This window comes from Takifugu rubripes, chromosome 8 (assembly GCF_901000725.2).
Source record: "Takifugu rubripes chromosome 8, fTakRub1.2, whole genome shotgun sequence".
In the NCBI taxonomy this organism is placed as follows: domain Eukaryota; kingdom Metazoa; phylum Chordata; class Actinopteri; order Tetraodontiformes; family Tetraodontidae; genus Takifugu; species Takifugu rubripes.
Window position 1 is genome coordinate 6,796,895 of NC_042292.1, and position 13,788 is coordinate 6,810,682.

General features: G+C 44.4%; 1 protein-coding gene across 3 annotated transcripts in view; it reads left to right on the forward strand.

Moving 5' to 3' along the window:
* The window catches only part of LOC101075009 (neural cell adhesion molecule 2), a 61,492-nt gene that overhangs the window by 7,899 nt on the left and 39,805 nt on the right, over nucleotides 1-13,788 (forward strand). For all 3 annotated transcript variants that reach the window (XM_029840634.1, XM_029840633.1, XM_029840635.1), the window contains exons 5-6: nucleotides 8,910-9,027; nucleotides 13,343-13,512. In XM_029840634.1, the coding sequence (XP_029696494.1) occupies nucleotides 8,910-9,027; nucleotides 13,343-13,512 (288 nt within the window). The remainder of the gene's footprint in view (nucleotides 1-8,909; nucleotides 9,028-13,342; nucleotides 13,513-13,788) is intronic.

Consider the following 13,788-nt stretch of genomic DNA (forward strand, 5'->3'; position numbering starts at 1 on the left):
GTCACAGGATGCTTGGGCGAGTGAGTCTCTGATGTGATATCAGCTGTCCCGGTGGAGCCCCAGCAGATAAAGGGGTGCTTGGCATTCCGAAGAATGAAGTTGCCAGGTGCATTATCTCCAGTATTATCTTTGGCCCAGGGGAACAGTCTTCCACCCAAATGATTTAGATCTGCTTAAGGTCAAATAAGAGACATACATTTCAAGGCATGTCCCTTAAGTACCTAAAATGTTTTATGAAAATTGCCCTGGAATGCGTGAAAACTAGTGTCGTGAAAAGCAATGACATAGTTTGATATGAAACTTAATCCTCAGAGAGGCACAAACAAGCAGGTTTTCAGTTGGCTATCAGCACAGATCTCACTCAGTTCAGTCCACCACACCCGGCACGTTGGACTTTTGTGTCGAGCTTGAAAGGAAACTCTGTAGACGCATCTCCAACACCGATAGGAGATTAGAACCCATTAGGCAGCCTCTCTACGCTGCTGCGGAGACTCTCCTCTTTACTCATACATTAGGTTCATGGCTGTTTACCACGATGACAGGAGAACAACAGACAATGCTTCTTGTAAAAATCCGGACAAAGTCTGGTCTTTCCAGCAGTTGAATGCTGTTTATCAAGGTGAATATTAATGCGGATCCTAACAAGGCATCAGTGTGTTGACTGTCAGCCCCGCTGACAATGTTACAGCGCCACTATAACGCAATTTAAAACCATTTCAGGGCTGTTTACCCTTCTGGGGCTCTTTTGGCCTCAGGTCTGTGAAAGCAACACGTGCGTTTAGCAGCACCTGCTCTGCAGATTCCCCCAGCATCTTCGGCTGTATCAAAACACAGTTGTCAGCTTTGACACAGTAAGTATGCTGCACAGCCTCAGATAAGTTCATAATTGGCACATTTGTAGCTCTCTGCTACCATCACTTTTGTCTTTTTAGCTTCTTTACTCTGATTGAAAACTCCAATTACCATTGGTTTGAGGATCTGTGGCCCCTGATTGAAAAATGTCATTTTAATTTTCTCATTTACCGCACATCACCTGAGACCGCTGAAGTGATTGAAACATGATTTCTCCCGAGCCACAGGCGTCAGGTAACGGCTGAACGGCTTCAATTCTAATGTAACAGCAGACCAACCCCCCCCTCTCACCCACAAAAAAAAGAAAAAATGAATTGTGTTTAGTTTAGCATAGCACTTGCTTTACTTCACAGGGAGATCCTATAAGCCTGCTCAATAAGCCGTGACCGATTATTGCATTTTTTTCCCCCCTGTGCCGCTGAGACGAGGGCAGAGCGTTTTACTGGGCATCCGAGGAAGACCAGACCCTGGAAGAGAGCCACACCCCAAGGGAGGACACTGTTAAGTCAACTTATATCGCCTGAGGGAGGCTCAGTCCGTCACTCTGTTCAGAATCACACGTGCCAACGTGGTCCAGGCTGAAGTTGCTCTAATCTGTTTTGTGGAAACACCATTTGGTCCACATGAAATATATAAATAGTTGACCGAGGGAACACAAAATTCAGAACTAATGAGTTTGTCTAGTCAACAGTTGCGGGGACATCTGTTCTAGCAGCGCACGTGTTTTGTCTGAGCACTCAGAATGAACTCTGAAGCAAACCCTTCTTTGTATTCCTCTCGTCTTTTTCCATTAATTAGTGGCACATGTTTAATGATTTAGCACAAACACAGTAATGCTGATTAGAAAGACGCTGATAGCTTAAAGGAAGAACCAAACAAACCTCAGATGAAATCCACCTTTGCTGTGGTAGGAACATGCATATAGGTATTGGTCGTCTGGAGAACTCCTTGAAGGACAACTCTCCCCTGTGGCCATTTCTCATGCGTTTCCAGCCCCAGTGGGACTTGTGAAGTGACAGAAGATAGCACGCTGGGAAAATCAGACGAGTCTTACAGCAATTACAGCAACATTATTCAAATACTAAACATTCACAGTGACAGGTGTCAAAGCACAGCAGATAGTGTCCTCAGCAGGCCACCAGATATTCATGTGTCTCTTGGTAATGCCTCCCTTTGTAGCACATGTGCGTATCATTACTCGGACATTTGCATTGGCCCATTTGTCACTATTCTTATCACTTTGACATGTTCTATAGTGAGTACAAATTACATGATATACATAAACTAGAGAGCTGGAATTCCTGTGTTTGCTTGTGGGGACAGAAATGCATGCATCGTGTAGTTGTCATGAAATCACTGCCGATCTGGATGTTTCTTTGCTGCCCAAATGGTCAAACTCAAATGGCTAAATAACAACTCCACCACTAATTCTTATTAGCTGAGCTGCCGACTACTCTGAGAGCAATGTAAGGAATTGGTACCTTAAAACAACCAAGCTGTCCTCAAAAATTGGAGATATTTGCTCAGCTCTCCACTCTTTTCTTTGACTTGCTCCTCTTCATTGGCAGAACATGATGGACAGTCTTGTCATGTGATCAGATAAACCCTCCATTCAGGTATTTGCTTGCTTTACACCAGCAGCCCTTTTACACTCCGGATTTTGTAGAATCCTTGATAACTTGTTTTCATTGTCTGTGGTGATCAGAAAAGCCATTCGGCACCGGTGTTTGAGCCTATGGGCTCACCCATTCACACAAGCAAGCGCATGCAGAACATTTTTATTTCCTGCGATGAAGCTTGAGGTGTAAATCTCTTCTTGCCTGAAGAATTCCCTCGGATTATCTGCCTTCTATGGAGCCTGATCGCCGAGGCATTGTTGAAGCACGGAGAGCTGTCTTAACAGAGGATTTACAAAGGAAAAAGAAGCCACTAGGGTTGCAGAAGAATATACAATATTGACAACTTGGTCGGGTCGAACACACAGACCCTGAGCACAAGCAGGCAATGACAGAGTAGATCGCCAGCAGCCTGAGAAATGTCGATGTGTGCAACAGACTGCGCTACATGTTTTATCAATCAGCGGCGGACAGTGAACTGCTCCGTGTTGCGGGGCCTGGGGATGTTGCATTGAGCAAAGATAAACAAGCTGATAAAAACAGCCACAGTCACAGTCTTTCTGTGTCGGAAGCCCCCTGGAGGAGAAAGAAGGGGAAAGAAGAAAGGATGATAAACAGACGCAGCTGCAGAGCTTCACCTCATCTCCTGAGGTCCTGTTCTAACGTAAAGCACTGTTCTATGTTGGAATGAGACATCGATTCTTGTCCTAATAGAAGCACTGACAGCAAAAACACCAGTTGTGCCCGTTCACCCTGAAAAGCTTTGGCAGTGTTGCTTTATCTCACTGTTTGCAGCTACATCAGCACCAAGGACTGCACACTCACAGTGCACCAAAAAAGTTTTCCCTCTCAGCTCAAGGCCCCCAAAAGCTAAAAACTGAAATAATTATTCAGAAAGATTTATTTTGACCTGTTGAAAATGCTCCTACCCCACTACTGGCAACAGTAATAGGTTTTTATATTTTATATGAAAACTTGCTAACGTGTGGATGCATTCCACTGAACAAGAGTGAAGTTTTCTCATTGATCTTTCAACAGAAAGATGAACACAGCTCTGTTTGGACTTGTCAGATCTCTAAAAAAAAAGTTTTAAAGTGATGTGATTCAAACAACTGCGTTTGAACTCTTCCTGGATGTCAGTTAAAAAAGACACAATCAGCCGTTGCTGTTTCCAGGGCTCTGTGGCGTTAAAAATAAAACGGCAATGATTGCACCTTGCAGTTGATGTTGCAGAGTTGCCCTCAGCAAAGTCCTAGTTGGGCTGGAAGAGTGATACAGGGAGTGTGGGCTGCTCTTTCAGTGTAGCTTGTCAGAACATGCCATTTTTGACCGCCGCGGTGCCGTGTTAACATTCCCTAACCACTCACGCTGAACTGCATTTTGTTAGAAAAGCCTGGATGGAATAGCTCACTGTACACTCTCCCCCTGTGTGAAGTCATAAATATTTATAGGTCACTTGATAAAAGAGTGGTGTATTGCACACAAGGATGGAGCGAACGAAGCCGGGCTTCAGCTCCCGCTCCAGTGTATCATCAAAGCGGCCTGCAGATGAGAATGATGGTGTAGGGGGAAAGCGGGGGCCTCCCGCTGAATGGTTAATCAACCTGCGGGCAAAGCAGCCTGGTTTATTGGAGGGTACAGAGCGTTTCACTGAGTGATCTCTGAAGTAGTCAAGTAGGAGGGGAGTCGGCTATATGTTGAGACATAATGGATGGAAATGTGCATTTGTATTTCTCAGCGGCTGTTTGTATGTTGTCAACAGGTGATTTACAAATCTAATTTATATAATCATACTGGGCACGATTACATAGTCGCCCACTTTCCATTTAGGTGACAACAGTTGGGTTTATCACGCCTGCGTTTGTCCCTCCTCCCACGACGTATCATTTTTCACCCCTGGATGCTGAAGAAAATCCCATGAAATGAGACATTTCTGAGGCCGACACCTCCAGTTGTCTTCCCTCGTGCGGCGTGTGCATTAGATGAAGCCGCACGTGTCACACTGGCAAACACGGACGTCGCCAGACTCTCCCGAGTAGGTTGAAGGTTTAAAAAGATTCGGTTTATCTCAGTCATGAAGATGAAACAAACATTTTATTATTTTCATGTTCTACATTCATTTAAGGCTCTCTTTCCTAAATAATCTTCTCCTTCGGCTTGTTTTCAATCCCGGCCTCATGACAGCTCACGGATTTCCTTCAATCCAGCCTAATGTGGCCATTAATAGCGTGGCGGTCTTTACCAAGAGCCGCTCTGGGTGCCGCGTTTTTGTGTAATTTATATGGCGCCATGGTGACAGTTGTCAACTTCCGTGAGGAATAAAGACGACAGCTGTAACTGCTGAAAGTGACAATATGTCAGAGTCTTTACTTCTCCCCACCACCTTCGGCCGGTGCTGTACTGAGCAGTTCCATCAGGAGGATAAACAGTAACATTCGAGGCGCATAAAGAAGAGACATTTCAGAATATTACAGAAAATCGCCAACAGTGAGATGAACAGCTTCTGGAGTCCAGAGGAGTGAGCTTGTATTCTCTGAAAGGTCCAGTTTAATGTCCTTGGTGAATGGATAAAAAAAAGCTACAGGCACAGCAACAGTTAGCCGGCAAATGGGCAGCTTAATGGGAAGTCACTCGCCCACGTAGAGCGAAACAGCAGCATCTAAATGTTTTAGTAACACTTGAAGTATTGTTATTTTCAAAGCTTGTTTTGCACAAAACCTTTAATGCAATAATTGATCTACGCCAAGAAGAAAGAACGAAAAAAAAATCCAATTTTTTCTCCTCCCAACAAAAAGGTATTTTTCACTGCCCACATTTGATTCAAATAAAAACACAGATATTTTCCCCCAAATGTCAGACTGCCAATCGAACGAAGATCTTTTTGGAGTGGCTGAGATTAGAACTCATAACTCTGTCTGATATATGCCAACTTTTCACTTTGACATCCAATGACACTTTCCCTGGATTAACCTTAAAAGGTCTCTCTGCTCTTTATTTTGAAGGCTGGCCAGCCATAATAATCAGTTTGTTTCCATGGCAAATGATTGCCTTGCAGAATGGAAATTGCTTCTTGATTTCCCCACTATCCATCCCAACTCATCTACCTAATAGTTGGTTCACTCAGGCACCCGCCAAACCTGCAATTTCCCCCTTTTCAGCTGCCAACAGAAACTAACGACTGTGTCCTTCTTGATTTTCTGAAATAATTTTCCAGTGCTGTCCATCATAGATGCGGGCTCTCCCAGAGAAGAATACGCGCGCTGTCTCCTCCGTGACATTACGCTTCCCAATTATAAATCAGGGCCCAGTTTGATTCCCGCCTGCGTGCTAATCGCGAAGGCAAAACAAATCCCTAATAAGCACTCCACCAAAGGTCTTGTCTCCAAACATTCACTCGCTGCATTTCTAGTAGGTGTAACACCGTGTTGACATTTAGCAGGAGCATTTCACAACTTCTGAACATGGCTGATCTGCACTTCACTGGAGCCCATTAGTGCAGAAAACAAGTCCCCCGTGTCAGCGCAGAGTCACATCCATGCAAGCTAACATCTTCAGAAATGTCTGCGTCGGCTGCAGACGTTGCCTCGGAGGCATCAAGGCCATCCCTAAAACATTAAGAAATCTTCAACTTTGGCAGACAGTAAGTTCTTTCTGTAACTCGGCTGTTCTCTGGTGTGTTGGAGCAGTGGTTCCCAACCTGGGGTCCGAGCCCCCCAGAGATTACGCAGGGTGCGTAGACCTTTGTCTGTTCTGAGTTTGTGGGGTTATCACAATTATGTTGGTGCATGTTTAACTTTTGAAATCCCAATAACACCCAATTGGATCATTGGAATTCTTCATAAACTTAATTCAAAGGCATCACTCCTGTCCCCCAGCAGCTCCAGTGGCTCCAAATCAAGTAGTGAATACTATTCAAAATCCTCCTGTTAACTTTTACGGCCCTCCGCAGCCTCGCCCCTCCTTACCTGTCTGACCCCCCCCCCCCCACCGATGATCTTCCTCCAATACCCATCTGAGCATCCCCTCCTAACACCTCATCCCCATGGGGCACGGAGCTTTTAGCCGCCGCGCTCCTAGACTGGAACTCACCTGATCTCAGCAATGTCCATTCCCTTCCCCTCTTGAAAAGCTCACTCAGAAGCATCTCTTTAAACTTGCTTCCCCACTATGATTTTAAATTGCTCTGACATTTTTGCATTTTGTTTTTTTGCCACTTTGACTAATGATGTTGTTTTTCTACTGCCTTCTTTTTATTGTTTTCTGCACATTTCAAAAAGGCTAAATGACATCATACTAAATGCTATGAAGCTTTGTTAAGATCAGAATGTCTGATTCATTTCTTTTGCTCCTGCAACTCCACAAATGCTTCCCATTACAAGTGCATTGTAATGGGAGTAAAAGCCAGTTTCTTTGTCACCTTTTCTCCGAGCGGCTTCCAGATCAGTGTAGTGTCCTCCAGCCGACATGACTTGGAGGGGAAATTCAATTGATTAAACCTGACTAACCTCTGCACCAAATGAAGTGTTTTAATCTCCTCAGAATTCACAATCATCCAGCTTTGTTTGCCCACAAATTGATGCAATTTAATCGGCTTTTAGGTGTTTTCTGGATTAGAGCAAGAAGATTGTTCTGAAATACTGTAGCTGTGCAGCTGCCAGTTAACTCCGTCTCGTATTTAACTGGAGTGCAAGCAGCTGTTAAGCAGGTTTTCATTTTGCAGGATGAGACCAGCCAGCCTTTTCAGGCAGAACCTTCAAGATGTCTCTGAAAAAGATTCCCCACCCTAATTTTCATACTCTCTGCATGGGATGTGTTGTGAAACACATCTGGAAGTCACACAGGCCTGTTTGCTCAGGCAGTGGGGAAATCACACTGGGACCCCAAAATCACAGCTACACCGCAAAGCTAATTAGCAGCCAGGTGAGCCTATATTTAACTGTGCTTTTACCCATTCATACAGTATTTTGTGGCACCTGCAGTTATGGAGGGCTTTAATGGACACAGGAACACTTGGGAAAAAAGGAAGAAAAAACTTTTCTTTTGTTTTGTGAGCTGATTCTGGCATACAAAAGCACAGTGAGGTGGCTTTGACATTGCTTGCGGCACCCAGGAAAACATGAAATGGAAGAGAGGAGGGGGGTCCACCTGCACAGGAGTGCGCCCCTCATGGTCCAGGCCCTGGAGCTCCTCTGGATCAAAAACAACATGTTTCCTGACAATCGTTTCGTCAGCAGGAGGTGATTTTTTTTGTCCGTCATCTCCAGAGCATTTTACCATCATAACCTTGAGAGCCCAATGTCAAATCTGAACTCTGCTAAGCTCCCGCACTCGAGGAGCGCTGGTCTTTCTTCCGCAATGCTGAACAAACTAGGCAGGTGCTGGTCTTTCTGGGTGTTTTTGGCTTTCCACTGTGTGAGTCTGACAGCTTCTGTGCTGTCACATCTCTGCTGCTCAGCTCCACCTGAAGGAATGAGGAAACTTTCTGCTCCAGGGTGGAGCGACAAAACAAGCAGGGAAACTGCACCTTCAGATGTACCCACACATTAAGTGGCCTCATTAGCAAAGTCGGTGTCACATTGTGAGATCGGGAGACTCTCTCAGCCTTTGGAAGTCAACAGCTGTATTTACACGTGGGTTTTCTAATGATCTTCATTTGGGCTACAAAGTGCTTCCTAAGTATTTTGTTTTTGTTGTGAAGATGTATGCAGGGCCAAAATCTTACAAATTTAGGGATATCTGTGATTTTCTTGCAGGGACTTATCATGATATGTTCTACCAATGCCCAAGAGTGGACTTTAACATATGTGAACTTAAGCCCACCATTTTCCTTCTACAGTGCATTTTACTGAAAATAAAGTATTTTTTATACAATGAAAATGGATTAAAAACAGATCAATATTAGTATTATAAAATGTTGTCAGTCCCTCAGAGAGTGCTTATTTTTTCAAGCTTCTCAATTTTCTGCCATCATGTGCAGATTGTAGACTTTAGAAATGGACTGGAAGCCATGCTGGTGCCATTAAGCTGTCACACTCTTGTCAGTCCACCAGTAAATACACTGGAGAAGAGACTGGCCGTGTTTTCCGTCTTTTGAGCTGTAACCGGGTGATGTGATGACAGGCTTCAGCCGATTGGCTGGCAGCCGCTGATTTCTCTGCCGCTACATGTGACACGCTGCATTTATACACTCATTGTGTCTATTTCCCGTATATACACGTTTGGAGTCATCTGCTCCATGAATTATTCAGTGTATATGTGCTGTGTAGCGCTCTGTCTGTCTGTCTGTCTGTCTGTCCGCCTGTCTGTCTGTCCGCCTGTCTGTCTGTCTGTCTGTCCGCCTGTCTGTCTGTCCGCCTGTCCGCCTGTCTGTCTGTCTGTCTGTCCGTCGGTCCGCCTGTCTGTCATGTTGACTCTTCTCCTCTCTCCTGTTTATGTCTGCAGTCCCTCCAGTGCTGTCGGTGTTCCAGCAATCCTTCAACGCCACGGCAGACTACCAGGAGTCTGTCACCTTCACGTGCATCACCTCTGGATCTCCTGACCCTGAGGTCACATGGCACAGGTACCTCCGTCTTTAATATTTAACGCTGCTCTTTGGCACGTGGCTCAAACAGGAAACATTGGGCTTTGAGATCTGCCGGACCATCAAAGATAAAGGATGGCTGCAAACACAAGTTGACACCAAACATTTATTTCAAAATCAAGACCATCAATCAGCAGCTTGAGCCACCCTGCTACAGGATTTTGGATCCTGGCTGAGGAATTGCCTTCCAGATGTGATCACACACATTGAAACGCACGCAGTGCCCCATGACTTGACGAGGCTTTCCAATTTATTCACAAGTAATGGTCAAAGTAACATTCTTACCCATCAAGTCTGGCAGGGCTGCTTGAACCTGGGTCGTCTAGGGGTGTCATTTTAATGTTGTTGGTGCAGTTCAGATGCCACACACACATTTTGCTGATTCTTTAGCGTTCATCGCCGATCAGATTATTCTTCTGACCCTGATCTCACAGTTGTTGATAAGCTTTACAATTCGTTGGCCTTTTTCATGTCTCATGAATCATTGATTTTTCAGACTGAGCGTTACGCCTTTGTTTTATCTGTTTATTCATTCAGTCCACCCTCGCACATCGACCCAAAGAAACACAATGATATCACACTCCGCACAGCTGAAGTGTAAAAACGTGCACCTGAAGAGTATTTGACCGACTCATCACCAACTCAACTCAGCTGCGCTACAGCCAATAACTAGCCTGCCGACTCTATAGGCAGATACGAGAACCTATATGTTCACAATCAGCTATTGTTTTCTCAAGCACTGTTATTTTTTAGTTTTTCTCAACAAACAACAATGCTGCTAAATCAGATCTGATTTGTACGAACAACGATTTGACCTGACGTTGTTCATATGATTGTGAATATAGTTAGTGTCATTATTTCTGCACCAAGTTCTTGTTTTCTGTCGCTGTCATACGAACGTATTCATTCATATTCTTTTACAATCCGATTTATTGTTAGTGGTAAAATGGTATTTGATGCTATCACTTGTTTGCAATCACATCCTGCAGCACAAACGCTTGTTCTGACATGAAGTGGGAACTTCCGCAGGAACCTGCAATGATGCTATCAGGGTAAAAAAGTCATTAAAGCAACAGTTATATGCAAAATGAGCTGGAAAAGGGCGAGGTAAGCTCTCTGTCTGCTCCTCTGTCAGATTTATAAGTATAGATGTGCGCTCGATGATGTTTTTCACAGGTGGGTGGACGGGTCAGCCCTACATTTGCACATATTAAAGTGGTTTGGGTTGGCTGCCATTGACTCTGGTGCTTGTGAGCACATTAGTTTGATTGGAGGCTCCAGACTGCCCGTTACTGTGAGTGCGAGCAAATGAATGAATGTGTGTAACCAGGCAACCTGTCCAGGGTGAATTCTCTGCCTGCTTGAAAGATGACACCAACCCGTCTTCCTGCCTGTTTCAGGTGGCTTCTATTAGTGATGTTCACAAATAGAGGAAATGAAATTCAATGTATTATTGAATTGTTGTTGTCAGTTGTTTCTGGGAGGTCCAAGGTTTCCAAATTCCACTAACAGAGAAGGACATGCAATTAAAAATGGCTTTTTCTCGTTGGACTAATTGGAAGCGCACAAAGATACTCACTGTTTATTCTTTCTGAAAACAACATCAGCGCTTTTAATTCGATCTTTTCTTGCAGGGTCACATTTCCTCTCACAGAATTTGTCGACTGGCACATGTTTAATCAGTTGTATCGAGAAAAAAAAAATGCTAGCCTTCCGTTTCCTCGGATATTCGTCACCGTGACAAGAAGGTCACATTTTTAACCCGGGGGAGGAGCATTTTACTGTGTGCAGAGTAAATATATCATTTCTCTGCTTTACGTCCGGCACTGTTGCAAACATAATTAGAAGTGGAAGCGTGTGCGATGACAGAGAGGTCACGCGGCGAGGCAGGGAAACCTCGAGGCCCATGCATCACACTTTGCAAGTACAAACATGATTTGAAGACACGGCGGACGGCTGCTGGAGGTTTATAACTTGCTGTCTTGTTTGCGTTAGAGCAGTAAAGGGAAGCATGTACATTCTATTTTAACAGCTTAACGGCCTAAATGGTGTGACACAGGATACATCACAAGTGTTTCCAGAAAGGTGTTGTGTTGATCAGTCTTCAGCAACTATTTTGCAGAATTACTGTAAAGAAATATTCCATCGTCTGATTTTATTTCTCTTTAATAATGGAATTGAATTGTGTTTGATAGTGCTCATTAATTACCCTAGGTAGTTGATTTGAGAATCCTGTTCGTGTGGGTGAGGAATGATTTTGTTTGCTTGAGGATCCATTCAATCTTATTTAGATAAAAGACCACAAAGAGATTCAAAAGTGGGACTGAAACATGGATCAACTCTGTGATGGCCACTGGCGTTCGTTCGTTTCAGTGTATTCTCCATCCTTCCGTGGGTCAATAAACCCTTCATCACCCAGAGATGACAAAATTTAAATGTGAACATCACAACAAAAGAATCGGCATTGACGTGAAGAACAATAACAAACCAATTTATTTTCCCTTTTGTTGTCACCTTTGGCGGGCCCGTCCTCCCCGACTGCATTTCCTGTCAGAGTGTAGCTTTCTCCTCGTCCTTTGTCCATCTTGGATAATGGACTACCTGTCAGCAATCAGTCAGTGTAATCACATTCAGCAGTGTAGCTCATCCTGTGCTGTCTGTTTCAGAGATGATGCCTCTCTTAATTTCCTCTGTGCTCTGTCTGAGTTATCGTTACATGGCATTGCTGTTTCCTCCATTGACTTGCAGTTATTTTCCCTTTTGCATTTACATCATATGCTGAGACCTGAAATCTGCGTTTTAAAGTTAAAATACTGTTGTTGTGGAAAAGTTGTTGTTTTGTTTTCCAGCGCTCTGTGCTCGATGCCTTTGAGAAAAGTAGATTACGAGGGTACAGACGCCCAGTAAGGTGCTGAGGCTGAGATGAAGGACGAGGGGCTGTGTCATCCAAAGTCGCTTGCTTACATCCCCCCTTTCATCACTGTAATAGTCGTGCATTAGGAACCCAGCGCATCATGTTTTAAAGATAATGGAAGCAATCAGATTGGTTCTCTGTGTGCTATCGTCTGTGGCCATCCATACAACAGAGAAGTTAGGAAGAAGAATGAGTGTGTGCGCGGTTATAGTTTATATCCTAGTGTATGGATTTTTATCAGCACTGATGTGGTCCCAGCTGAACAGCCCAGTACAAAGACGCTGGTGGGTGCAGGGGCAGCAGGGGGGTGGCCTCGCTGTCGGAAATACAGCGAAAACTCTTCAGGTAGAGGGTAATTCTGATCATCCCTGGTTTCACACCAATTACCTCACAGCCAAGGAAACCAGCCCACGTCGCTGACCTCGACTCTCTCTGCAGCAGTTTGGGAATCTCTTTCAATAACCCCTGTGACATGGACATCGCGCATTAACAGCGCGCTTTTTAAATAATGCAACACTAATATTCTTGTTTTCTTCATGGATAAAAGTGGTTCTTGGGTTCCATTTTAGCTGTGAATGTGCTAACGTTAAAGCGAACTGTTGGTGCGTGTAACCGTGACAAATCCTCATTAACTCGGTAGTGTTAATCGTTAGCTGTTGGGTTCTACTCCCTGAGCTGTTGTCACACTTTGAGCCTCTATAACAGAGCACCTGTGATTTTGTCTAAATCTGCCAGCGTGAGAAAAACCAAAAAAAACCTGGACTCCAGTGATCCCTTCAACCTCGTAGTTTACACGGCTTGTTAAGTAAAGTAAATAAGCAAGCGTGGGAAGCTGGGAACCTGCATGGACCACTACGCTTCAGCACTCATGCACAAATCTAGACAAATGATCAGTTTGGCTGTATCTTGTCTAACAACAGAGTCGACTAACGTAGAATGTTTAAATCAGCTCCGTGTCCACGGCGTGAGACAGTGATGAGACAGTGAGTTGTTGTTTCTTTATTTGACAGTTTCTCCGGATCGGAAAGTTTCAGAGGAAGTTTGAGGGCATATTCCTATCGATTTCCTTCGAATGTAATCTTCAACAGCACTGTAGTGGAAGGATTCTGTGGAATGACTTTTACTGTCTTTGAGAGTCTTTGTCATGTTCTTTCCTGTGGATGGAAATGGCCTCAAAGTCGAGTTTCCAGCATTTAGCCTCTCTTTCATGGGATCAGTTGACATCTAAAGTGCTAAAATTATACGTCTGTAGATGTGAAGGTGCTGTGGTGACTTTCATCCGTGCCAGTGAAGGAAGGGTGTGAGTCTGCCCTCATTTGCTCACCGGCGATGTGCTCCTTTGTGATTTTTGTGTGTGTGTCTGTGTGTGTGTCTGTACAGGAAGGGACAGAAACTGGAACCGTCAGAGAAGTACATGTTCAACAGGATGGAAGGTGGACGCAGCATGTTAACCATCCGCAATATCCGACAGAACGACGGGGGTAGCTACACCTGCAAAGCCAGCAACAAGGCTGGATCTCAGGAGAGAGAGCTCTTCCTCAAAGTGTTTGGTAAGGACAATGGGAAGTGTTGGAATAAGGTCGACTATTAAAAAAAATCACTGATTATTGTAGTTTTCACTTGCTTTTTTACTTGAATACTTGAAACAAATTCTTGAGCTCCATGGAATGTGCGTGTTTTGCTTTTCTTCACGCTGGTGTCGTTATGTTGACAGATAAAATAGTCTCTATTCTACAGCTGCATAACAGCCCCGGTTTCCCTCGCTCCCCGGGGAAGGAGAGAGTATGACAGCCTGAGCTGCACCCCAGAAAGTGCGGCACAGTTGG